At 44.2% G+C, this 26,503-nt stretch overlaps 2 protein-coding genes across 4 annotated transcripts; one reads left to right on the top strand and one right to left on the bottom strand.

The window, feature by feature from the left end:
* Positions 1 to 319: 319 nt before the first annotated feature.
* Positions 320 to 11,043, bottom strand: LOC143513236 (LIM/homeobox protein Lhx8). Of its 2 annotated transcripts, none has more exons than XM_077004392.1 (8): positions 10,910 to 11,043; positions 4,525 to 4,629; positions 4,236 to 4,357; positions 3,889 to 4,109; positions 3,085 to 3,191; positions 2,607 to 2,702; positions 1,456 to 1,645; positions 320 to 860 (listed from the first exon to the last, which is right to left on the bottom strand). In XM_077004392.1, the coding sequence occupies exons 2-8, from the start codon at positions 4,600 to 4,602 to the stop codon at positions 661 to 663; spliced, it is 1,014 nt and encodes a 337-aa protein (XP_076860507.1). In that variant the 5' UTR covers positions 4,603 to 4,629; positions 10,910 to 11,043; the 3' UTR covers positions 320 to 660. The 2 variants fall into 2 exon arrangements, with proteins under 2 accessions (XP_076860507.1, XP_076860506.1); XM_077004391.1 differs by lacking the exon at positions 10,910 to 11,043 and adding an exon at positions 4,744 to 5,532.
* On the top strand, positions 9,256 to 25,027 carry erich3 (glutamate-rich 3). Of its 2 annotated transcripts, none has more exons than XM_077004390.1 (14): positions 9,256 to 10,270; positions 11,146 to 11,239; positions 11,495 to 11,620; positions 11,912 to 11,968; positions 12,089 to 12,217; positions 13,456 to 13,617; positions 13,930 to 14,139; positions 14,874 to 15,051; positions 15,679 to 15,865; positions 16,054 to 16,217; positions 16,726 to 16,896; positions 17,165 to 17,551; positions 19,153 to 19,284; positions 19,959 to 25,027. In XM_077004390.1, exons 1-14 carry the CDS (start codon positions 10,251 to 10,253, stop codon positions 22,703 to 22,705), a joined length of 4,764 nt encoding a protein of 1,587 aa, XP_076860505.1. In that variant the 5' UTR covers positions 9,256 to 10,250; the 3' UTR covers positions 22,706 to 25,027. The 2 variants fall into 2 exon arrangements, with proteins under 2 accessions (XP_076860505.1, XP_076860504.1); XM_077004389.1 differs by having other exon boundaries at positions 11,912 to 11,983.
* Positions 25,028 to 26,503: the final 1,476 nt, after the last annotated feature.

Below are 26,503 nucleotides of genomic sequence, written 5' to 3'. Positions count from 1 at the left end.
GTGTTTGGAACCTCACTCAGATCACGAGCTCTGTCTACCCTGACAAACTCTGCTACGTGATGCTTCAAGAGGGTTTGCAGTATGCTTTACTCATGCTATTATGGGATGGTAATATGAGTTGCAATGTTTGTGTCCATTGTGTTTTGTAAAATGATGCAACAAATAAAATGTAATCTGATTTAGCAGATGCAAGTGGTTTGGTAAAATGCAGATATATTTGCAGTTGACAGTGATATGATGTGGTCTTTTAACATTTATTCAGAACTGTTATATTAGTCACACACTGAATAGGTTACAGAAATGACAGATTTAACCATCAGCCATGACAAGACAGCAGCTGAATGCCACACTATGCAGTGTACGGTCCTGTCGGTCTGCGTGTACGGTTCAGTCGGTCTGCGTGTACGGTCCTGTCGGTCTGTGTGTACGGTTCAGTCGGTCTGCGTGTACGGTTCAGTCGGTCTGCGTGTACGGTTCAGTCGGTCTGTGTGTACGGATGTTTCTTGAAAGAGCAGGTGTAGGTTTTGGTCAGGGTTAGGTTCACCTTAACATCAGACTCACATTTGGACAAAAAAATACCCATTAACAAGTCAAAAAATTAACAAGAAGTTTGTGTATTCTCTAATGATGGCCACAGTGCAGCTGTGATGGTGCCAAAGGTCACAGGCAAACATGAATCAGGGGCTGTGGGCGGAGCTGTGGGCGGAGCTGAGTGAGGTTGAGCCGAGGTGTTGGGTGGTGTGTCCTGCCGCTGGAGATGACCACAACAGAAGAGTAAGGACAGTCAGTTCCTCCAGGCGGGTGGAGATGGGTGGAGACTCCTCCAGGCGGGTGGAGACGTCTGCGAGGGTCCAGCTGTTCTGGATGGGCAGAAGAGGATTAGAAGTATTTAAAGGCAACATGCACACTCATTCTGACAGACACGATGATCCGTGCTGGGTCTTTTTAAAAGCTTCTCTGCACAGGAAGACATTTATCATGAAGATAAATTGAGTCTAGAGCCAGGTATTGGTAGCCATCCACGTCAAATGCGTATTAATATTAATCACTTTAAAGGCTGTGCTTTTATTAATGGAGTTTGCAGTCCAAAGGCAGCATGCATTATAGTGCCCTGCTGATCTGCTAGCGGTTCTGGAGAAGTTCGGGCTGACCCCCATATCCAGGGCTACAGGGAGCTCCAGGGAACAACTCCCAGTTTGGAGAACAGGGAAGTGATGTTCAACTCTTTAAACCCTTCAAATGTGGCCTGTTTCTCTTGGTGAATAAATTCAGCACGTAAAAGAACGACGCTTATGGCTGCCGGTGACACAGGCTTGTATTTAAAACATTAATTATTGTGAATTGTGAATTATTGTGTATTTCTTTGAGTAGCCACTCAAATGCAGAGACAAACTGCGGTGAATCCAGTCACAGGTGGACCAGGAGCCTGGGGGGCACCGGCCCTGCTGTGCTTACTCTGGGGACCGGCCTGCAGGGCGGGGAGCAGCAGCGTGTCTGTGGGGCTGAGACCCAAGCCCGGCGGGCAGGCTAGCGTTGGGTTCTGGAGGGAGGGTTCTGGGAGCAGGCCCGACCCAGAGGCAGCCCTGGCAACACGGGGCAGGCCCGCATGTCTCTTCTGCCTCGCTCTGCAGTTCTGAAACCAGACCTGCAAGAACCAGAACCAAGAGGTCCAACAGACACAGGAAATGCAGTGTTAATAACCAGCATTAATGATCAGGATAACCAGTGTTAGTAACCAGTGTTAATGATCAAGGTAACCAGTGTTAGTAACCAGTGTTAATGATCAGGATAACCAGTGTTAATAATCAGTGTTAATGATCAACATAACCAGTGTTGATAACCAGTGTTAATGATCAACATAACCAGTGTTAGTAGCCAGTGTTAATTATCAAGATAACCAGTGTTAATAACCAATGTTAATGATTTTTAGTGTCTTATATTGATACATTATGTTGACCTAAACATTAGACTTCATAACTTCTTAGACTTCTTTTCTTCTCAGCAAAGATGAGTTATGAATGATGTTATAATGGGGCAGCTGTGCCCTGAAGGTTAGAGACAGGTCAGTGGTTCAAGTCCCCAACCAGCAGTACCCTTGTCTTAAGTGCCCTTGGATGAAGTGCCCTTCATCACAGCCCCTAACTCCCCAACCTGTTCCTCTTCAGTCATCGTCTCATCTCAGGGTTATTTTACACTTTTTTGGTGTGGCCCTGTGGGTGTGTGTGGCTCTGGATGGATGTGTGTGACCCTGGGTGGGTGTATGTGTGACCCTGGGTGGGTGTGTGTGGCGTGTGTGGCCCTGTGTGGGCATGTGAGGCCCTGGGTGGGTGTGTGTGGCCCTGGGTGAGCGTGCGTGGCCCTGGGTGGGAGCGGGTGAGGCCCTGGGTGGGTGTGCGTGGCCCTGGGTGGGTGTGTGTGGCCCTGGGTGGGTGTGTGTGTGTGAACCTGGGTGGGCATGTGAGGCCCTGGGTGGGTGTGTGTGGCCCTGGGTGAGCATGCGTGGCCCTGGGTGGGAGCGGGTGAGGCCCTGGGTGGGTGTGCGTGGCCCTGGGTGGGTGTGTGTGGCCCTGGGTGAGTGTGCGTGGCCCTGGGTGGGCGTGTCTCACCTGAATCACCCTGGCTCTCAGCCCCATGTGCTCTGCCAGTCTCTGGAGGGTGTGTGCGTCCGGGCTGCTCTCCTGGGCAAACTGCGCCTGCATCAGCTGGAGGCCACAGAGGAGCATCCAATCATCACCAGATCCGAGGGAACTCTTAACGGCTCCAGTCCACTCACCCCACACACGTCTCATCTGTGCAGGTCCTCACTCTTATAACTGCCTATTATAGACCTATTATAGACCTATTATAGACCTACCTATTATATAGATTTGTTATTAAACATATTTCCTATTATACATCCTTCAAAAATTACATGCTGTGCAAAAGTTATTTTCTTTCTGAAATGCAATGTATTCACAAAGTCATGGCTACAGTCACAAAGCCTGAAACAGACGTTTGAACACCATCAGACGTCTGAACCCCATCAGACCAGAACATCTCACCCCCCATCAGGTCTCAGGTCCGCGGAGGTAAGACGCTTCTTACCTGCAGCTGCTCTGCGGTGAAGCAGGTACGTGCTCGTTTGGTTAGTTTGGGAGGTTGTGTCACGCAAGGTTCAGCAGGCAGTGCTCCGCCAACAGAGGCACTATTTCCTGCCACAACAACAAACAAACAAATAAATAAATAGATGGGGGGGCACATATACTGTGGCATGCACTCACTTAACATAGGCCCACTTAATCCTACAATAACGTGATATTTACAGTTGGTTTATTAAAAATGCTTTTCAGTAAAAGTCAACAACAAAAACTCCAATAATAAATGATAGTCCAATGAAGGTAATTTAAAAACCTGGACATTTCCTCACTTAAATAAAAACCCGGGACAGGACGTGAAATACGGACATGAAATACGGACATGTCCCGCGAAATACGGACGTTTGGTCACCCTAAAATAGATGAATTAATTATTTTTAAAATCATGATTAGAAAATAAGTAGCCTAATGGTGCATTTAAACTCGGTGCACTCTCCAAATTATGAATATTTTACCATAAGTGTCCAAATCACTTAAGGTAAAATAACGTCATTACATCAGTAAGGTCAGATACTTTCATTTTAATCGCCTTGACGAGACTGAACCGTGTTCTAGATCCGGCACGTGCACAAGTGGCACTGGCATATTTATTCTTTGATTTAGTGAAACAGGCCAATATTAAGAGGCTGTAATTACTGTTTCTGCCGAGACCGTTGCGCTACTTTCTTCACAATATTAGCGCTTCGTGCTTCTTTCCCCGTCACGCACGAGCCTCTCCTATGACTTGTTTGTACTTGCCGCGCTCGCGGCCCACCTTTCTCCTCGCGCCGTTTGAGGTTTTCCAGCATGTAGTCGTAATGCGTCCTACACAGCAGCCGGTCCTGCACCAGAGCGAACTCCTCGCCCGTGGACAGCTGTCTCTTACACGAGGAGCAGGAGAAGCAGGTGAGGTGGTACACGTGCCCGCTGGCTCTGCGCACCCAGTCGTTGGGCTGCACCGCTCGGCCGCAACACCTGCACCATCTCCGGTACCTGCTGCAATTCATTGACACCTTCATTAACTATACATCTATAATTACTCCTATAATTATTCCCTAAGAACATATTTAATAACAAACGTGAAACACGCATGTATCGGTATTACTGAGTAAAGTGGCCTACCTGAAGTAATGCAGTTTGCAGTACACCTCTCGCTCTTTGATGTAGCAGCTCACGTGCCCACTGAGAACCGTCTGGCAGACACTGCAGCAGAGGCAGCGCGCGTGCCAGCACAGGTCATTCACCTGCTCGCGTGGAAGGAAACATACATTTAAAACACTGGACGTGGAGACACACGAGGCCGGGTCGTATGAACTTTTAAAACACTGGATGTGGAGACACGACGTATACTGCCACGAGTCTGCGTCAGATAGATAAACTGATAACTGATTGATTATATGAAGTCTCTTACCATGAGTAGATATCTATCCGTGATCTTCTCGCAGCACCTCGCGCAGACTGGTCTCTCCTCGACGGTCAGGGATGTCATGGCGCAGTTGACCTCAGCACACAGCCGCTGTGGTTACAAAGATCAGTCATTTAGTAGATATAATGATATTAATAGAAAGCGACAACAAAAATGCACTTGAAAAGTGCACTGCAAACTTTTCTTATTTTAATATAAGCTTACCCTTAAATGATGTCTTACATGCGCGATCTGTGTATCAGTCTTCCTTTGGAGGCTCTAAGTTCGTCCGTGATTACAGTAAGCTCACTGTAGCTTCGGTTATTCTAACGTGCCCAGGAGCGAGAAGAGAGTGCAGGCCCACCTTGACTATAAGAGTGCAGCACATACCGGTGTCTCACCCTAAAGTCAGTCTGTTAAGAATCTAGGCGTCTGTAAGACACAGACATTACTGAACAGAGTCGCACGGACTTCTCACGACCGGCTTTAAATATGTGCACTTCGTCCAGAAAACCTCATCCAGCCAACGGTTCACCATGACAACCTCAACAATTATTAAAATGACATTTTGAGTGACGAAATTGAGTCATTAACGCCTCCAGGAGTAAGGATTGTACGTGAAGTATTTCGCACTTGAAATCTGCTTAAGGCATTGGGAGCCCGTTAACACAATGCTTCCCCTGCAAACATATCAATTTCGCGTGCCAATCAAACTCTTTGGAGAGTCCGTGAAAGAAGCGAATTGATTTATTTAATAACAGCAATTAAATGGGCAAGTTTGTCACACAAACGCCTACCAGCGCAGTCCAAAGGTGAAGAGGACTCATTAACCTCTTAACGCTTAATTGCTGCGAATATAAGACGGGTCCTTTTCTTCGCTGACAATTGCGGGGAAATGTTGGACACGTCCGGCTGTTTGGTTATGGCGAACAAGGAGCCATTAAAGTTGAGGAAAATCAATCCATCACTGTGAGGAAAATGTTTAAGACCTTCTTAACAACATTCAACAGCCATTGTGTGCAGACCTTTATGGGTTTTAAAAATATTACTAAAGCAAACAAATAATAAATGCTGATTTATTAAGCATAAGCATCATATATACACTATATATATATATATATATATATATATATATATATATATATATATATATATATATATATATATATATATAGTATATATATATAATAACATATACATATATATGATATATAATATCATACATACAGAGGTGGGTAGAGTATTCAACAATTTTACTCAAGTAAAAGTACAGTTACTTGAACCAAATGTTAATCAGGTAAAAGTAAAAGTATGCATCCCAAAAATTTACTTGAGTAAAAGTAAAAAAGTACTTTGATTAAAAGCTACTCAAGTAGTGGGTAAATGCATGAGTACTGTCTCGTGTCAGTAAATTACATCATAGGAAATTGAATTACGGGAAACAATGACTTTTAATGATAAAAATAATTTATTATAAATAAATACTATATATATATAAATTATTTATTATAAATAATATATATTTTTGTTTGTTCCTAATTATTAGGCCTGTGTAACTTTAATGTGTTCCACAAAGGCACTAACTGATGAGACTGTCAGCCAATACGTGTAGCTACAACTTGACCCCAACTGAATCAATTTGTAGCAGACTTAATCATCATATATTGCTAGTGTGTACACTCACAGAGTTTGAACTGGTTTTAAGTATTGCACTGCGTTACCTTTAATAATTACATCATACAAACGTTATGCCTCAGAGATATAGCATTACACAAAATTATACATACAGCAAACTTATCGCATCGTGTTTCTTCATATTTGATGGTGAGTTCTTGTAGGCTGAAATGTCCACACGTTTTGCAGACACAATTGGCAGCGCCAAGGTTGCAAACTCTCACGCATTGAGCGTGAGACACACGCATTTGACAGTCTTCACACGCTTACACGCCACACATCCGATTTCTCACGCCGAAAAAAATCTAATTTATTTATATCTGATCCACATATAGGATTCAATGAGTTACTAGTTCGCTCTGGCGCCAACCACTGACTATCGATCAATCGCGATATAATGCAACCCTGCAGCGCATTATATAACTGTCCTTTTACACGTTTGTAATGTAAACATCGGCTGTATGTGAGGTCAGGGATGCTCGGGAGGTTTTTCTGTCACTTTCTTGCTACGGTGGAGAAAGTTTGCGTATGTGATCACGTGATTGACCGGCTTCATTTGATTGGTCACTCGTACTCGGGTGACGAGACATTGGTCAGTCTTCTCCATTGACTGGTCTTCTCACTGAAAAGACGAATTATTTACAAAACGAAAGTAACGGTAGCAAATCCGATTTGTAACAAATTTGTAACGATTTGTAACGGAGTTACTGAAATGTTACTCGCGTTTTTCTCACCACATATTTACTCAAGTAAAAGTAGAAAGTAGAAGTCTTTCATATTAAAACTACTCCTACAAGTACATTTTTGTCCAAAAATCTACTTGAGTAAATGTAACGGAGTAAATGTAACGCGTTCCTACCCACCTCTGCATACATATGAAGAGGTTTTCCATTTGTGTAAGAATATTTGTATTTGTGAGTGGGGCCAGTGAGGACTCTTAGGATTCCGTGTACCTTTTAAAAGAAAAGTCATGTTAAATGTTTCTGTCTAAAAGTTGAATTTCGTAAATGCCTTAATTCATAATAAAACGTTTGTGTTGTTTGACTAGTGTGTTTAGTAGTGTGTTAAGTTTGTTGTTTGTTCTTTTTTTTGTTAGTCCTGATCTGGTGGTAGGGAACTGGTCTTGTGACCGGAGGGTCATGGGTTTGATTCCCAGACCTGAGGCCATGACTGAGGTACCCCTGAGCAAGGCACCTAACACCAACTGCTCCCCGGGCTAGGTCTGCCCACCGCTCTGGGCACGTGTGATCCACAGCCCCCTAGTAATCACTAGTGTGTGTGTGTGTGTGTGTGTGTGTGTTCTAACTGTACAGATAGGAAAAAGTGGAGGACAAATTTCAATTACGGTGAAAAAAGCACAATTGACAAAATAAAAACATTTACGTTTTTAATAAAAAAAATTTTCATTGGAGAGCCAATATGACTTGGCTTTTCACGACCGTCGCTACATTATTTAAGTATAACCTGCCTAAAATAAGTACATGTGTTTGTGTGACTATAATGAGCATTCATGAGACCGAGCCCTTTGGTTTCACACGCATAGGCCTACATCGGGCTGAAACTGTATGGCATTGCCCGTTTATGTCCTATGGATCATGTTTAAATTAGGCAAGCTTGTATCTCAGTAATGTTATTAAAGCCCATTCGTATTTATGAGTGCAGAATTAAAAAGGAAATGGGGCTGTTTTATTGGGATATTTACTGAACTGTACTGAATTTTACCTCGTCTGATCAACTACAGAAAACCGACCTTACTAATCACCCAAATGTAACTGGTCGTTATACAGAGAATAGCGCACTGAAAACTCAAAGCAGGCTGTATAGGGATTGTGGTTTTATTTGAAGAACTGCAGGGTTGCCTACAGCAGCGAGAGCCTTTCGGAGGGCCACACGCTTGTGTTACTGCATAACTACAGAACGCGTAGCCGTACTCCTGTTTTTGCATGGGGTGTCCATGAAGGGATGAAAAGAGGGTGGCGCGCGATGGGGAGGGGTCAGTGATTGCCAGGGTGTCGCGCGGGAAGGCGCAGCGTTTCTGTCAAATGGGAGGAGGGAGGACGCATTATTCAGCGCGTAATGGCCCACTCCAAAATCACAGCCGCACCACACCGCGCAATCTGACGCTGATTACGCTAGTGGAGCGCCTTGTGCCTCACAAATCCCTTTAAAATCCCTCAGTGCGAGACACGAATGTTCAGGCACACATCACTCTGAAACAGTTCCCAGTTTGAAAGGAAAATGATTAATTAATTACCTTAATCACAATTTAATAGCACTAGGAACACCTGGTGAAAAAGCAACTAGTGTTTTACAAAGAGATTTACGAAAATGCACTATGAAATAAAGACGAAATATATCGGAGTGGTAACAGCACGGACGCTGAGCAGCACCCCCTCGAGACTGTGACTAATGGTCACCGTATAGTGGGGGGTGGGGGGGTCACAACATCCTATGACACCCCAAGGCCCCTAAATGAGGCGCGGGATGAAACACATAATTTTTGTGAATGGCAATAGAGCTGCAGCAGTATTGGCAACTTAGCGAGTATATATGAGAATAAATATATACTTATTCATATGTATGAAATTCTTAAATGCTGGCAGTATAAGGTAAGTAATGGACTCCTCTAACAGACCTACTGGTCCCGGTCTGGCCCCCCAGTTCAGATGGTCTTGAGCCTCCACTGTCATCTTAGCGGTAAAGACTCTGTGTTCCACTAGACTGTGACCTTTTAACCTTTGTACCTCTCGTTGTTGTTTGTAAATTTTGAAAAAATGTCTATGCCCATGGCTTCGTTAACAACTATAGCAACAACAGTAATTATAATAATAATAGCTCAACAAACATGTACATTTTACAGGAAAGCACAAACGTACAACATGAATGATTGTGCAGAAAAGACAAGTTACGTCCCTGATATGTATTTATATATGTATTTTGGGGGTCACTTGAGCTGGTGTCCATGTTTGGCGGGGCAGACAGGCCTTCTCTAACTGCTGCATTTCCTAGTGCCACCACCAGTGGGCGCCGATTAACTGCGATGGATTATTACATATTTTCACCAGTCAGGCTGTTGACAACGTCTGAATATAAGGATGAATCTAATTCCGGAGTATTATATCATCCATACTTGGCTGAGACTTTACTGTCGGGAACGTTACTGTCTACGGAATATGTTACCTGGTTTCTGCATCAGTTAGCATTTGTAAAAGATCATTAGCTGACGTTTTTTTAAAACATATTTCTACTTTAGATGCCCAGACTGGTCAGCTCGGAGTCCCAGGTGTTGAGACCAAGTGGACATCGCAGTGTCCCCTGCTGTAGCGCACTGGGTCCAGCTCAGAGGGGTCCAGTTAGCCTACCGGATTAGCTGCTCACGTGGTTTAGAACAGGAAAACCTACATGTTGTTACTCGTAGACTCGAATCAACTTCTCATTGCCGTTTTTAAATCAGAAAATAGGTTGTTATGATGTTACCTTATAAAATATTTCACCATCAGCACATTTGTGATCTGCAATTTCAACTGAATATTTGTTTTATAAAACCGGACTTTAGTTTGCCGATGTTGTTGTTGTTGTTGATGATGATGATGATGATGATGATGATGATTATGCGTTAGGGTTTCACACGACTTGTGCTACTGGCCTTGAACTGTAAATCCTTCAGATTGAGAGTAACATAACTGCTCGTGCTCGGGAAATTCTTTGCTAATCTGTAAGGCTGAGATTTCCACTAAAGTGCAGAGACCTATCAGACAAAAATACAACACTACTGAATATCTTAATCCTATTTCAACGATACTGGACTCCGTGTGATATCAGTGTAGGCCTGGCAGTGCTGGCAGGTTCGTGCAGCAGTGTGTATTTGGGTACTGGGTATTTAATTACCAAAACTGCACATAGGAACGTGAGCATGGTCACGTGACACACCATAGCAACCCTCCGTGTTATCGTTTCTGTGTCCGGTCCGGTGGTGCGACAGCTCACGCGTGCAGAACAGATACACAACAACTCATTTTTAATTTTTGGATCGTGCGTCAAGTTGTGCAGCGTTAAAGATGAGTCATCTTAGTCCGGGGTAAGTGGTTTGTGTCTACAGCCGCAGGTGAACTGTTGAAAACATGCAACGCAGGAAATCCCCCGTTCACTATGCAGTAACTGTGTCATGTAGGTTAGTACGTGGTGTTATTTTTTTAGTTTGCATTAGTGCAAAATACCTCATATGGTGTGAGAGGAGCATGGTAATGTTTTGCGTCAGTAAAGTGGACTGTAATTAGTCCAATTGACCAATAGACCAAATTAGTGTCCTACAGATCAAAAGCCTGCGGCGTTAACGTATCGCATTCGCTGGTCTTTTAAAATGTCTTAATCATTCAAAACTTTTATGTCGGCCTTGAGACACCGACACACGCATTACTGCGTTTCAAATAGAAGTGGTAAGCCTGTCATTTGGTGCACAGTCATTGCGCGTAACGGTGTGTTTTCCCTCACTTGGAAACCGCGTTTCTACCTGTAGGCCTACAATAGCGCGGCGAGGCGCGAGCGCTCACGGGTCACCACGCCAGGTAACGAGACACCGGTAACGTGTGCACGGTAATGCATACACCTGGCCTGATAGTCCGTGTGGATCGTCTTGTCGCCACTATAAATACCATAGGAAATAAAATCTGTCGAGAAACAAAAGACAAGCAAGAAAGCAGTTCAGAGCGTACTACACCTGACACAGATGTTGAAGCAGCACCTGGAGGTAAAAATACCGGCCACAGCGGTAATTGCAAAACACCAACCCAGCCTGGCACGTGCTGCAGAGGACGCGTCATCGTTCCGTAGTTCTTGTCAAGAAGGTGTACGGCACCGTAGTGTGGGGTGGTTAGCAGCATGGCAGCTGTGTGGTGATTTATGAATCTTTTTAGGTCAAAACTCATGTTTCTCAAATAATATATTTCTCCCTAGACTTCTGGGAGCCTATAATAGTCTGACAGACAAACATCTAATTGGTTACTTCAACAACACAAGAATACGAAGACATCTTCAAAAAGTGGGCTTGGTACGTAATCACAATGCATGTTAAAATATCCCTCTCTTACTGTTATTTTAAATACAAATAATACCTACGTTGAATGAGAACACCATTAATAAGAGAGATAATCAGAGCACATTGACAGCCAATTTGTTAATTCATGTTGATCAAACAAACCTAAGATGTTTGGCTAATAGTGAGTTGAGATGGATTCCCCTGATCCACAGGGCTCTGTAGATCATCTGTGTGAGTGTGTAAACACACTGCATGTGTGTGTATCAGGTCAGCAGGAGTGGGCGGATTGTTCCAGAAAAAGAGTACAGACACAAGCTGTTCCGGAGAGCCCAGCAGAGACACGTGCGAGAGTGTCTCGCTCAAGCCATCTTCCACAAGGTCCTGGAGCTGGAGGTGCGTGAGGCCTTGCACACTTCCCACAAGCCCACTCAGTACTACACTTCCCACAAGCCCACTCAGTACTACACTTCCCACATGCCCACTCAGTACTACACTTCCCACAAGGGACATCCCACCCAGCTTTAGTAATGTCACACTCCTCACATTCCCAGCTGATTCAGGGCCCCAGCAGCGGCACTGGGACCCAGACGCAGATAGGATTCGGTTATGATCCAGTTAGGATCCAGTTAGGATCCGGCTCTGAGGTAGTGGTGAATAATGCTTTTTAATGCTCTGTTCAAACAGCGTCTCCATCAAATAGAAATCAGGCGAAAACTGGAAGAATTTGAAAGAAGAGAAAGGGTGAATAAAATTAAGGTGCATTACATTTTTATTGGTCTTGAACGTCATAATAATGTCGTAATAGTTGTGTGAGTAATGACTGCGTTCTGAGGTTTTGTAATGGTTTGCGCGTGCGTCCAGGGGGAGCGCTCTAACAGGTATGAGGACGACCCTGTCATTACACGTTCCCCGCGGCCACCAACGGGACCGAGGAGGTCGCACACACGGCAGTCTGGGCCTGACGCTGAAAACTCAGAATCCACAGAATCAGTAAGAGTAACACAGTGGATCACACACACCTCCTGTGTACCACAGTGGATCACACACACCTCCTGTGTACCACAGTGGATCACACACACCTCCTGTGTACCACAGTGGATCACACACACCTCCTGTGTACCACAGTGGATCACACACACCTCCTGTCGTCTCTCAAGATCACACCTGCAGCGCATCCATCCTGAAACATCTATTTATTTATGATGTCATATATGACAGTTATGTTTAAATTATTCTTATTGATGTATTTGACATGGTCTTTTCTTGTCCCTTGTCACGTTGACCTGTATGGTTGTTGTTGTAAAGTCTCGGATGTTATTTGTTCAGGTTTCTTACAGTTTGTTTATTTTCTATACTGACTTTCTGTGCTTCTGTGTTTGACTGCTGTCGTGGTCTTTCGCTGAGCACTCCTCTGACAGCATGTGTCCTGAAGCTTCAGGACAGATGAGATATCTCAGATACAGCAGGACCCTCAGGTCTACTGCACCAGCAGATGCAGGGGGAATAAACCCAGTATGAATGGTTGAAATGCAACGTGCTCTCGATTCATGCTGGAGCACCTGTCTCATCTTCAGTGCTGCAGACACAGTTCAGCTTTGCTTCATGACTGGAATTTAATGGATCAGTTCAGCACAAATGAAGGGTCCTCGTTCCTAAACTAAAATCTAATTTAGGGTATATGAAATTTAATTTAGAGTTGGGGTAAGATCCTTCATTTTTGCTAAACTGGTTTATCAAATTTCATTTAGGAAATAGTATTTAAGTAAATGGCTACTTCATGTGTGTTAATGAGCCTAAAGACCTGCAGCGCATTAATTAGTCAGGTAAGGCATCAGTAAGTCAAATCATCAATTAGATGATGTTTAAGCAGTTTGTAGAGACAAATGTGTCTCTTGTGTGTAGTATATAGATATGTGGATATAGGACATCCAGAAACCCAGATGTGCCTCCAGGAAAAGATCAGAACATTCTAGAGTCTTCACCACAGAATGATGTATGGTGCAGAGACTTTTGATTGGTTTGTTTTTTGAATGTGTGTGTGTTTGTGTTTGTGTGTATGTGTGTGTGCGCGCGTGCGCGAGCGTGTTAAGTATGATTCTGATTGATTTGATCCTTGCAAATATCATTTCCAGCCAGAATAAAACAGGAGCACGTGTGGCCATGTGGTGAGGGTGGGTGTTCTTGTCCAGCAGTTCTGCTGGGTCACTGATGATCTGTCTGTGTTTCAGGCGGGTTCTTCAAGGCCGAACACAGCCCCAGGGAAGATGCAGAGACCCATTCGTCTGAAACCCCTTAAGAGTAACAGCACGTCAGGGTCACTGAAGCGCAACTCATCCCGCCATAGACACCAGGACTCGGTCAACGACACCGACCACCCGTTCAGCTCTGCGGTGAGACCTGTCTCCCCAGAGTGGGTTCCTCACACAGCCCTATGGGTCATATACCTGTAACCATACTCTCTTCTACAAAACCTCCCTTTTGCACCCTGTGCATTAAGTAAAAGCCATTTATCAAACCAATACTGCAGGATGCCCCTGTACACAATTCAGAAGGTTCTCTCGAGAAAACCTGGAACAAAATATAAATGTGTTGTTTTCATGTGTGCTGTTTAATATAATGCATGACATATTGCCCCATGTTGGAAGGGTGTGTAGCAGAGTGCAGTTGGTGAGTAGACTTTGTGGTTTGGTTTGTTTTGACAGTTCGACAGGGATGTGATGAGACACCTGACCCTGGCCGACTTCTCATCTAACGTCTCCCCTTACCGGCTTCCGGTCATCAACAACTTCGTGACTCCAGTGCCCCCGCTGACTAAGAGAAGAGACAAAGGCCCAATGGGGAACGGGACACTACGGGGTCGAAGGTTACGACCCACCACAGCCCCCGATGTTGCCACCGCTACTGAGACAGAGGTCAGTGTGGCTCTAGTCTTGGGTGCAGAGCTGCAAGACACTGAACCTCTTGATGGCTCTCAGAGCCTTAAAGACTAATGGTCCCAGGAGTAGGATTTATAGAACTGTGCTGTAGGGTCTATAGAACTGTGCTAAAGGGTCTATAGAACTCTGCAGTAGGGTTTATAGAACTCTGCTGTAGGGTCTTTAGAACTCTGCTGTACAGTCTATAGAACTCTGCTGTAGGGTCTATAGAACTCTGCTATAGGATCTATAGAAGTCTGCTGTAGGGTCTATAGAACTCTGCTGTAGGGTCTGTAGAGCTCTGCTTTAGGGTCTGTAGAACTCTGCTGTAGGGTCTGTAGAGCTCTGCTTTAGGGTCTGTAGAACTCTGCTGTAGGGTCTGTAGAACTCTGCTGTAGGGTCTATATAACTCTGCTGTAGGGTCTATATAACTCTGCTGTAGGGTTTATATAACTCTGCTGTAGCTCTGCAGAGTGATACTCCTGCTCTGCTACACCCAAATAAGGTCATACAGATTGAACTCTACAGATGAATCCCTACAGTCTTCATTCTAGGTAATGACCTGCTGTATGTTCCACTTAAATTATTCTGCTGGGCTTCAGCACCACTGTTTTAAGGTCTCTAACCCTGTAAATAAACTCTAGCTCCAAGACCTGGGCAAACACATGATTTCTGTGTAACATCTCACCCCCCCATTGGGAGATGTTCCTCATGAACATAATGTTCCACAGGACGGCGTTATTCAGCGGACATCTGTCCGGAGTGTAGTCTCTGTGAGGATGGTGTACCTGGGCAAGAGTGTGCACCTCTCTCATGACTTTGTGGACGAGAGGGACGAGGTGAAGGTCTTCCAGCAGCACTGTGGGGGAGAGAACCTGTGTGTCTACAAAGGGAAGCTCACAGAAGGAGGTCTGTTCATGGTGGCGTCTGACCAGATGTGTGACTAGGGTGATGGGCTGATGTGTTTGGAAGTGTTTCACTCCCTGTGTGCTGGAACTCTGTTTACATGTTGCTCCTGAATTATTTGTCATTTGTTTGGATTGGTCTGATTAGTCTGAATCTTTAGAACTAATCTTTCATTATTAGTTTCCAAATTTCATCACAACATAATGGAGATTGTGAGTATGAGAGTGACTGATACAACCATACAGTGGCGCAAAAAGGGGGTATGCAGATTATGCGACGCATAGGGGCGCTGCACTAGAGGGGGCGCCAAATCGATGCCAGAAAATTATTTGCCAAGTTGGTGGGGTGGGAGGTGGAGTGCGGGGGGGGCGCCGATAATATGTTTGCATACACCTCAGAAAGTATGTAGTTGCAACCCTGCAACCATATATAACACTTATTGTACTACGGCTGGGAGACAGTGAAGTTTACCACAGTGCACACCTTCGTAGTCCAGGTCAAGATCTCTCAGGTGTCATGTGGTGGGCGGGGCTGAAGGAAGTGGCAGGAAGTGTTGTTGGTGTGTCCGTGCTGATGCTGGTGTCTCCTGTCCTGGTGTCTCCTATCCTGGTGTCTCCTGTCCTGCGGCAGAGACGTTCCAGTTTGTCTCACGGCGTCACAGAGGTTTCCCCTTCAGTCTGACCTTCTTCCTGAACGGGCTGCAGGTGGAGCGTCTCAGCTCCTGCTGCGAGTTCAAGCACAGGAAGGGCTCGCGCCTCGGGGGACGCCACGCTCACTTCGGCTTCTTCGGGGTCGAGGGGGCATCACCCTGCTACAGGTGAGAATCCCACCTGGTACAGGTAAGAGCCTTCCCTTACACTGATCCTGGGCTTGGAAGATAAAGAACTACTAAGCTATGTAGTTTGGTAGGTAGTTTCACGTTTTTAAATCTCTTTCTTTAAATGTCAATCAACCATATCTGTGTTTTTTAGGGCATGGTAAGCTAGATTGAGTATCATTGTCTAGGTGCATTATTGCCATGGGCTTGGACAAAAAACCCACTCCACCAAAGAGAATCAGAGAGGACCCTCTTATCTCCAAGACCCAGGAAAACTCTGAAGAGGAGGGGAAGGAATTGAAGCCAGAGTCCCATGGACCACACGAAACTCAGGAGAATAGAGGCAAAAATGGTACCATAAGATGCAGCATCTTTCTGGTCTATGTATTAGAGAAAACTAGAGAAGACTAGAGACATACTAGAGAAGTGCCAGAGATGTACTAGAGATGACCAGAGACGTACTAGAGAAAACTAGAGAAGAATAGAGAAATACTAGTCATACTAGATAAGACTAGACATATTAGAGAAGTATTAGAGAAGACTAGAGACATACTAGAGAAGACTTGAGAAGTCCTAAGCGCTCAATATATGTTCAAGAAGTGCTCATGCCACAAACCAGGAACCCCATCAAACAAGCTGACGGAGAAGAAAATGTATTTGCTTGACTTGTGAAGACTTGTTTATTTTTGATACTCATGACATGACACTGGTTGATATATATCCTGATAATATATACGTGATATATATATAAGATATTTAATATGTAATGTGTTTTCATTATGACCCTATACAGATAAGTACATATTCCGTCATATTGATTATAGATTGTGGTTGAAGTAGGCTTGTTGTCTTCCCTGTAGACTATGAGGAAGACTTTGAGGCTGATGATGAAGGTCCTGTGGAGGACGAAACATCACCCTCTCCCAACAGGGAGGAAGAGGAGGAGACCAGAGGGAAAGAGAAAAATGAAGATGAGGATGAAGTGACAGGAAAAAGTCGAGACCCGGATAATGAATCTGAAGACAAACAGAGTCAGTGTTTTTCCCATTAATCAGACAGATCTGTTCAGTCTAACACTGGGCCACAAGTGTGTGACACTCATAGGCATCTGGACTGGAGGAATGCAGTGTTTTAGAGCAGTAGTCCAGCTTCACCAGGTCTAGAAATGTGCACTTACTAGTGTAAAGCTCACACGGTCTGCTTGTGGAGATCTTCAAGAACTGTAGCAATGTGCACTGCTACTGAGCAGGTGAAGTTTGCTTCTGATTACATGAATTCTCCTGCATGTTATCTCCTCAGGAGTGAAACGATTATCGTCCGCATCATGTGGTCTGACAAGCAGCTCTTCAGAGAGTGAGGAAGATGAAAATGATAGCATGACAGAGCCCAAAGACGAAGAACACATCACAGCTGCTGTCCCAGAAGAGAATGTGCGACTCGAGAGACAAGATTCAACTCTGACCTCTGGAAAAGACAGCAGCATGGATCAGGGCCAAGAAGATGTGGAGACTGCGTCAGTGTCTCTCCCTCAGCTCGCAGCAGAAGATACGGACATCCACAGTGGTCCTGTGGATCCCACGGAGAAGAGTGGCGTGGAGATGTCCGAAGACACAGAGAAAGACAATGGAGAGAGGGAGGAGCTTGGAGAGCAACCTGATGAATCCAAGGAGGCGGGGCCAAAGAGAGGTGAGTACCTGCACTCAGGTTAGCCAGGTGTGATACATCACACCTGTTTATTTCTAATGGCTTTTGCCAGTAGAACTGGGATCTTTAGAGTTTCTAAGCTTCTAAATCATTATTAATCAGCAACCATTATAATAATTAATTGTTAATTCATAATTGATTCAACAATAGTAAATTGTTGAAATTAAGCTAAAGCATGCAGGGAGAGCAGCAGGTGAAGCATTAGTTATGGACCCAGTTCTGTGGAAAAAGGTGTTTTGGGTTAAAATGTCTGCATGTGTAATGACTGTGGTGTTGATTAAAGATGAACATGTCTTACCTGTGTTGCTGCATGCTGAATAATGACCTTTACGCTTCTGTCATCACTGCTATACACAATATATGCCAGTATTCTTTGACTTAAAAAAAAGGTGGAAATGTTATTTAAAAAAATGGTAAGACTTTTATTATCCTAATTTTAATCTACATGTCACATTTGTATAACCTATAGAATGAATAATAATATAACAAAATAAAGCTTCATTTAGAGAGTTGTGTTAGGCTACTGAGAATATGGTGTATATATTTACTAATGAAAGACTAAAAATACTGTGCCATGCATGTCTGCACTGCTTGTTTTGATGCATTCTGAGTTTCACAAGTTTTCATTTCATTGTGGTTTCCTTGGGCTCAAGAGTTTCATTCCTAACCAATGTTGATGTGTTTCGTATTGACTGTGCTTGATTCTCATATGCTATATTTTTCATCACCACCAGTCTGTGTCATGACCATCTTTAAATCTTGATGGTACATGTGGGAGTCAGATGTTTTACTTCTGGTGTTCTGGTGTTCTAGAAGCTTCTCAGTAGCGACTGACCAAACTCAATTAGTAGCGAGTGACCAAATTCAGTTAGGTCCAGTCAACCCAATTCATGTCTGACAGTGTAACAGTGTGAACACCTTTATAAACACCAGTATAAACACCTGTGGTATGTCTAACAATATGAACAATTTTGTAGATTTGGTGAGCAGAAGGGTGGTTGAGGATTTAGAAATCATCAGCCAGAGTCACATGTCAGTGTCATATATGATTTGTTATCAGGTAAAAATGAAAATCCCACATGTTGTTGTGTTTAATGAATGAAGTGTTTGAGATGGTGGAGTGTTTGGTGATGTGTCCAGTGAAGACGTTTGCTCTATTATCTCCTGCATGCCTTCATTCACTTGCTGTTTTGCTAATAAACTCTTCTAAGACTTATATTTTGTGTTAATTTTGTGTGTTTTTAAACCTTTCTTGCTAATGTGTTCTACCTTGTGCAAGCAATGTGCTTTATTTATCATGTTTATGCTTTTCACATTGAAATATATTAAGTCCTTTAATATTCAAATTTTTTCCTCGAGCATAAGCTTTGAGTGACTTTGAGTGTGTGAAGGTGAGAGCTGATTGGTCCGAGCTTTTAACCGCACGCCTGGCATGCTGGGTGCTCCTCTCTCTCCTCCATGTCTGACCCATGCTGGGTGTTCCTCTCTCTCCTCCATGTCTGACCCATGCTGGGTGCTCCTCTCTCTCCTCCATGTCTGACCCATGCTGGGTGCTCCTCTCTCTCCTCCATGTCTGACCCAAGCCAAGTCTGTGCAGGAGAAGCTGGCAGAGAGCATTCTGGGAGTGTCTGAGCGCCAATCGGAGCCAGAGCTGAGTGATACCAGCACAGAGGAGGACGATGTTGCGTCTGTCAGGACCCCACAGGGCAGCCAAGGTACCACAGCACTCACTCTCACTCACTCACTCACTCTCACTCACTCACTCTCACTCACAATTTCTCAATCACTCTCACTCTCAATCACTCACTCTCAATCACTCTCTCTCAATCACTCTCTCTCAATCACTCTCTCTCACTCACTCTCACTCACTCTCGCTCATTCACTCACTCTCTCACTCACTCTCACTGTCTCTCACTCTCTCACTCACTCTCTCACTCACACTCACTCACACTCTCTCTCTCACTCACTCTCACTCTCTCACTGTCTCTCTCTCTCACTCTCTCACGTACTCACACTCACTCACTCTCGCTCACTCTCCCTGCCTGTTACTCCAGTCTTTCAGGGGGGTGTTCTGACACCCTCCAGCCACAAAATTGTCTTGTTGATGCAGGAGCAGGTGGTGCTCCATACTCCACACACCTCTACACCTGCCCTCAACCTTAACCAGCCACTCTCACCACCCTGTATGTCATCCTCTTCAAGTCTGGTCAATTGCAGATATTCATGCCCCTGAGTTACCATAATCACACTGTGACACAGTCCTGCTGAAGGAATGTGGTTTGGGGGTTAACGTGTTGATATTGCCGTGTGTAAAGGTCACACGTTTATGTAGCGGTGTCTAAAGGTGATGTGTTTATATCAGCGTGTGTCAAACTGCCGTTTGTTACAGGTTCAGAGAAGGACACAGCGCAGTGGGAAGGCGTGGAGCGGGAGGAGATCTGTGAGCACACTGCACCCGGAGAGGCTTGGACACAAGGACATGGAGACTCACAGCAGCCTGTAGAGGAATTAGATGAGGAAACACAGGAGAAAACACAGCCAGAGAAGAAGGAGGGGCCGGAGGAGGAGGAGGAGGACGCAGAGGGACAACACGATGAGCAGCCTGCTGGAGGACAACGAAAGGACTCGGACACAACCGAGGAGCAGACTAAGCCTGAAGTTCCTGAAGAACCTGAAATGTCAGAGAAACCTGATGATGTGCAGACAGGGGAGGTGAAAGACTCTAACGCAGAGGAGTTGCTGGTAACAGAAGCACAGGAAGAGGCCAAATGTCAAAATGGAGCAGACGAAACAGCAGACACTCGTGTAGAGGAACCCGATACAGGAGAACTTCAGATCGAACAGAGAGAGTTGATCACAGAGGTTCAGTCCGACGAGCCTGGAGAGACAAATGTAGGTGACACTCCTGGCGTGGGCGATCCGGAGGAGGCAAATCGGCACACTGAGGCACAGGGCCAGGAAAAAACCACGGAAGGAGAAGAGAAAGATGAGAGTGGAGGACCAGCGGGAGGTACGGGAGGAGAATCTCCTGACGTTGAGAACCAAAAGGAGATCAGGGCACAAGGAGAGGAAACAACCTTTGAGGATGGTGAAGAAAAACATAGAGAAGAGAAGGACAGCACTGAGGAGAGAACTGAAGGGATTATGGGAAGTTTGGAAGAGTGCAGTGTGGGTGATCAGAAGATGACAGTGCAGGAAGAGGGTGAGGATAAAGGTAGAGAACTGACAGGACATCTTCAGGATGGTGTCCAGGGGCTTCCATCTGAGGTGAGTGGATCCAATTTGGATGTTACTGAGGGAGAAAAGGAAAGCTCACAGGAGAGACATGTGGAGAGTGATGTTGAAAAAACTGATGAACAGAGAGAAACAGAATCCGTAGCAGAGAAAGAAGCTGAACCAGAAGGTGCTAGTAAACCTGTCGACAGCAGTGAAGATCTAGACTGCAATAAGCCACGGAAAGAACAAGTGGAAGAAAGTGGATCAATAAAGGTTGAACCTGAAGAGGCACAACCAAATGAACCAGATGTAGAGTTAGAAAGTGGGGTGAAGAAACCTGATGAAGCAGGACACAGTGGGACCTCCGCTGAGAACGCTGGAGCTCATGAAGCTGAGGAGAATCAAGAAAGGTCAGGTGGGGATGGAGATGATGGAGAAGAGAAGTCAGCAGGCAGAGATGGAGCTGATTGGGTGGAGGCGAGTCAAGGACTGGAGGGTGAGCAGTGTCCTCAGATGGAGATGGAGGAAGATGGAGCTGCTATAGCACAACTGGACGAAAGAAATATCGAAGTCAGTGAGAGTGAAGACCAGCCAGAGAAAGATGGTGGGGAAGGAGAAACAGAGCCAATAACGGAGAAAGACACTCAACAAGAGGAAGAGAGCAAGTTTGGCAATGACAGCAAAGACCTGAATAATGATAAACCTGAGGAAGATGTAAAGGAGAACGAATCAGTGAAGGAGACCGAATCAGTAAAGGAGAACGAATCAGTGAAGGAGACCAAATCAGTGAAGGAGAATGAATCAGTGAAAGAGAATGAATCAGCAAAGGAGACCAAATCAGTGAAGGAGACCAAATCAGTGAAGGAGAATGAATCAGTGAAGGAGAATGAATCAGTGAAGGAGAATGAATCAGTGAAGGAGACCGAATCAGTAAAGGAGAACGAATCAGTGAAGACGACCAAATCAGTGAAGGAGAATGAATCAGTGAAGGAGACTGAAGAGGAAGCACAAACTGAGGCAGAAATACAAGATGAAGTGCAAGATGACAAAGTGAAACAAGAAAAGAACGATAAAAAGAAAGAAGACTCAGACCCCACCATTCACGAGGGCCTGCAAGAACCTTCAGTCAGCAGTGCAGTAGAAGTGGGAAATGAAAAAATGCCTGGTAGTCACACAGAGTATGAAGAGCAGGAGGAAACTACACAGGAAAGAGATGGAGGCACAAACCCAACAGGAGCAAAGCAAGACGCCAGCAACGAAGAAGGTGTGGAAGATGAGCAGGATGATGGTGAGAAAGAAGAGAAGCAAGAGACCAGATCGTCCAAGGTTGAGAATGACAGTGATCATGCTGCACTCAGGTCTGATGGCAAAGTTAATGCAGAAGAGCTTGCAGACACAGAATCAGAGGTGAACCCCATGGCCTGCGTAGGAGACAACACTCAAGCTGCATTAGCCACTAACGAAGACACGTCGAGGACCGGAGCGGCTGAGGAAGTCAACACAGCTGGAGCAAACTCGGCTTCTTCTGTCTCCCATCCAGTATGGCAGCCACTGCAGGACGTGGCTGGACTTCCACCCGCCGCTGCTCCAGCAGGTCAGGGGGATCTGGTTAGTAACTGGGTGAGCATCCACCAGGCCGCCAGGTATTTTGAGACGTTCGTCGAGCCGCTGGAGGACACAAAGAGCCTCAGATCCCCCGACAATGAGAAGAGGGTTAACGGAGAGGCAGAAGAGACCAAAGATCCAGCTGAGAGCACCAACACGGAGAACGAAGCTTTAGAACCTGAACCTAGGGAGAGCCCTGGAGTGGAAGATCTTCCACAGAGCACAGCTGGGCACCAGCAAGGTGTTGCTGTTGGTAACATCATTAACCTGTCATCACCTTCAGTGATGAAGGTTGATATTAGTCAAGATAGCTGAGTAACATGCCAGGATATTTATCCATCGATCATTATTCAGACAGAAGCATATCTTAAAAAGACACTCTAGCAGGGCTCTGAAGGAAGATCTGCTTCCAAATGTTTGTGTAGAGAAACACGGGACTTGCAGAATCAGCTCAAATTTGAATATTGGAGCCTTTGAAAAAAAGCAAAAAACCCAGCACAGCCCATAATGACGCATGCACATTTATTATGGTAAATAATACTATTAAACTTCCAAGGATTGGCCCTGCAGTTGCCTAGACGATGATTTAGGGACTCATAATTGGACAGTCACATTACAGCTTCCATTCTCATGTTGATGGTTGTGTGTCCTGTGCTCTAACTCCATCTGTATCGTCCCACAACTGCTCCCATAGAAGACAACAACACATCAAAGACCAAGCACAACAATGTAAAATATTCAGTAGGAGTAATCTTCCATTTTGTATGTCGTATATTTACATTTACATTTACGGCATTTAGCAGACGCTCTTATCCAGAGTAACTTACAAAACTTACAAAAGTGTATAGTCTTTAGACGAGCTTAAGACTTGTGGCAGAACGCAGATCTGATAACACTGGTTTTTATGTTCAGTACATTACGCTGTAGTGTTTGTGTTCAGTACACACACATCATTATGCTGTAGTGTTTGTGTTCAATACACACATAATCATGGTGTAGTGTTTGTGTTCAGTACACACACATCATTACGGTGTAGGATTTGTGTTCAGTACACACTTCATTACGGTGTAGGATTTGTGTTCAGTACACTCATCATTACGGTGTAGGATTTGTGTTCAGTACACTCATCATTACGGTGTTGTTTGTATTCAGTACACACACATCATTACGGTGTAGTGTTTGTTCAGTACACACATTACGGTGTAGTGTTTGTGTTCAGTACAAACATTACGGTGTAGTGTTTGTTCAGTACACACACATCATCATGGTGTTGTGTTTGTGTTCAGTACACACATTATGGTGTAGGGTTTGTGTTCAGTACACACATAATTACGGTGTTGTGTTTGTGTTCAGTACACACATCATTACGGTGTTGTGTGGATGATCAGAACTAAGGAGAGAAGCTGTTCTGTGTTGCCAGGAAAACTGCTGGACACTGGGGGACGATCGTAAGGACACAGGACAACTTCACACACCTGTACACAGTAGAAGGGTTGGGACATATGTTACGTGTAGAAACAGCTTAACTTATTAATTTAACTTTATATTTATTTAACTTATTTTATTTAACTTTATTTATTGAAGCTTATTGTTCAACTGTTCTGTCACTTAAAACATGTTTGGTGGAAAACTTCTAAAAGCAGATCTGAATGAAGCGTAATAAGGAGACAGTGCAGCTGTTTGTGGGGCAGGAGTTGATGTTGTTGGCTGGTGTGACTGGAGTGACTGGAGTGTCCCACTGTCTCCCAGCCATCACAGCACGAGGGCAGCATGGTGTGTTTACGTCTCCTTATAATGATTAAATGAAACAGGAGGTCTGTGCCACTCGATTGGGTCCAAGAGCAGTAGTCATAGCAGGGAAAGCAGACACACACACACTCACACACACACAAACAAGCACCCATACACACACACACACGAACACATATACGCACGCACGCACGCACACACACACACACACACACACACACACACACACACACACACACACACACACACACACACACACACACACACACACACACTCCCTCTCTTTGCCTTCTTCTCTGTCTCCTTAAAGTTCTAGATTGGGATTTTAAGGTGTAATTGTAAATGTGTAATTTAATCCAGTATAGTACAAGATGTTTATTTCTTATGATTCCACTTAACACGTGGGTAGAAAAACCACGACTGACCATCACACTGTTTTGAACATACAGTGTCTCCTTCATGACCTGTAAACACACAGGACCTTTATGACCTGTAAACACACTTGCAATTCCACTGTGTTTGTCACGCTTCACACTTATGATTTCAAGGTGAGTGCACACTGGGCATGTTTGTGGTGTTGTAGGGTTGTCACATCCTGCACCCCCCCCGAGGGTCATGCCCCCTCTGCTGATGTGAAAACACTTCCTCTCATCTCTCTCCATGATTTTGATTCCTTTACATAATTCAAACTGAAAATAAAAAAGGAATTAAATCAATCTAATATCATATGAACATTCATCTGTCTTGTTTCATGTCATCTTTTATTGATATGCAAAAATGACATTACATTATTCAAATATAAAGTTGTATTTGTAATGAACATTATGCTGTAATAAAACTAGTAAAATGTAATCCTTAGGCATAAAACATATGTACAGGAGCACCCCAGGAGTGTGTGTGTGTGTGTGTGTTTAAATAGTTTTCAAGTGTAATTGTTTGAATGTCATTCTAGGACAGGAGCTTACATAATTCCCAACTGTATTGGCGATAAAAGACAAAGAAAATACGCAATACGTAGGCTACAAAAGTCATATATAAAATAGTTGTTACCATCTCCTGCTCCCAAGCATGTCCTGGTCAGTGTTACTTATTAACGCATTACTCTAATCTTACCACATTTTTCAGTAACGAGTAATATAACGAGTTAATATTTCCAGTCCAGTAATCAGATTAAAGTTACTTATCCAAGTAACTGTGCGTTACTAGTTTTATTTTCCCTAGTAAAAATATATATTTTTGCTTTCTTCTTGGCTCAGTTCTACTTTTGCATCTGACTGTAGCGCTCGACTCTGCATGCTGCGCGTGAACCTGTGAGAGCACGAGTATGGGGTCAAAATAGTATGGCGTCAAAATAGGACCTAATGTTTTGAGAATCAAAAAACAGAATCCATAACCAAGAAATTACGTTTTGTAATTGAGAAAACTGTCGTTAATATTGAGAGTTAAAAAAGCTGGTTTGTAAATACAATATTTATGTTTTCAATAGTCTATTTTGAGTTTAATATTCTTGAAGAATCCGTTTTCGTTTTCATTGCGCCTTTTCTCGTTCGCGCTTCTCTCGGTCTCGCCTCCAGAAGTTTCTCGCTTTTGACTTTTGGACCTGTTTTTACGGGTGGGCGGGATTTACACAGTCATTGGCTGATGGAGTTATATGGAGTCAAATTAGGGTCTTTAATGGTGACGAAAAAAAATAATATCGCAAATATAAGATTAGCATTTTGCATTTTACGTTCCTAATTTGTTTCTGCAATACTTTCCCTCTTTTGCGTTTCTTTCTTTTCTTTGCGTTTCACATTTTATGTTGCTGCTTTTTTTTTGCAATACTTTCTCCCTTTTGCGTTTCTTTCTTTTGTTTGCGCGTCACTGCTTTTCTTTGCGTCTCGCATTTTACGTTCATAATTTTTTTTTGCGCTTCTCTCTTTTCTTTGCTCCGGTTTTACCCTCTGTGTGGGGGCCGGGAAAGAGGCGTGGCCAAGAGCGAAAGGCGTGCTGTGAATGTTCAGCGTCAGTTCAGCTTCCTTCCACTCGCTGAACTGAACTGCTGCGAGGTGGTGGCGCATTTCAGGGCATTGTTTTTATTCGCTCAGGTTTTCAAAAGATCATTTCAAACCGACCTCAGTAAAATGTTAATAATAATAATAATATATATTTTTTAAACGAAGTTTTAAAAGGGCACTTTCGTTGATAAAGGGCAGAGTTGGTGGTGCTTTAGCACCTGATGTCTATGTCTGCACGCATATACCTGTGGTCCAGCTGGGCGACCGTCTGCCATGATACCAGTAACCAAATTGCCGCGCTGTGTGACGGTTCAACTGATGACGCTGAACGTTCACAGCACGCCTTTCGCTCTTGGCCACGCCTCTT

The sequence above is a fragment of the Brachyhypopomus gauderio genome, chromosome 4 (genome assembly GCF_052324685.1).
Source record: "Brachyhypopomus gauderio isolate BG-103 chromosome 4, BGAUD_0.2, whole genome shotgun sequence".
Taxonomy (NCBI): Eukaryota; Metazoa; Chordata; class Actinopteri; order Gymnotiformes; family Hypopomidae; genus Brachyhypopomus; species Brachyhypopomus gauderio.
This window is presented reverse-complemented; position numbering and strand designations above follow the sequence as displayed.

Excerpts from the sequence above, each read along its gene's own strand:
- LOC143513236 (XM_077004392.1), bottom strand. The coding sequence starts at position 4,602 with ATGACATCCCTGACCGTCGAGGAGAGACCAGTCTGCGCGAGGTGCTGC. Across the intron at positions 4,358-4,524 it reads CGGATAGATATCTACTCATG|GTGAATGACCTGTGCTGGCA; the intron begins GTAAGAGACTTC and ends CCACGCGAGCAG. Across the intron at positions 1,646-2,606 it reads TGAGAGCCAGGGTGATTCAG|GTCTGGTTTCAGAACTGCAG; the intron begins GTGAGACACGCC and ends TGGTTCTTGCAG.
- erich3 (XM_077004389.1), top strand. The coding sequence starts at position 10,251 with ATGAGTCATCTTAGTCCGGG. Across the intron at positions 14,140-14,873 it reads CCACCGCTACTGAGACAGAG|GACGGCGTTATTCAGCGGAC; the intron begins GTCAGTGTGGCT and ends AATGTTCCACAG. Across the intron at positions 15,052-15,678 it reads AGGGAAGCTCACAGAAGGAG|AGACGTTCCAGTTTGTCTCA; the intron begins GTCTGTTCATGG and ends GTCCTGCGGCAG.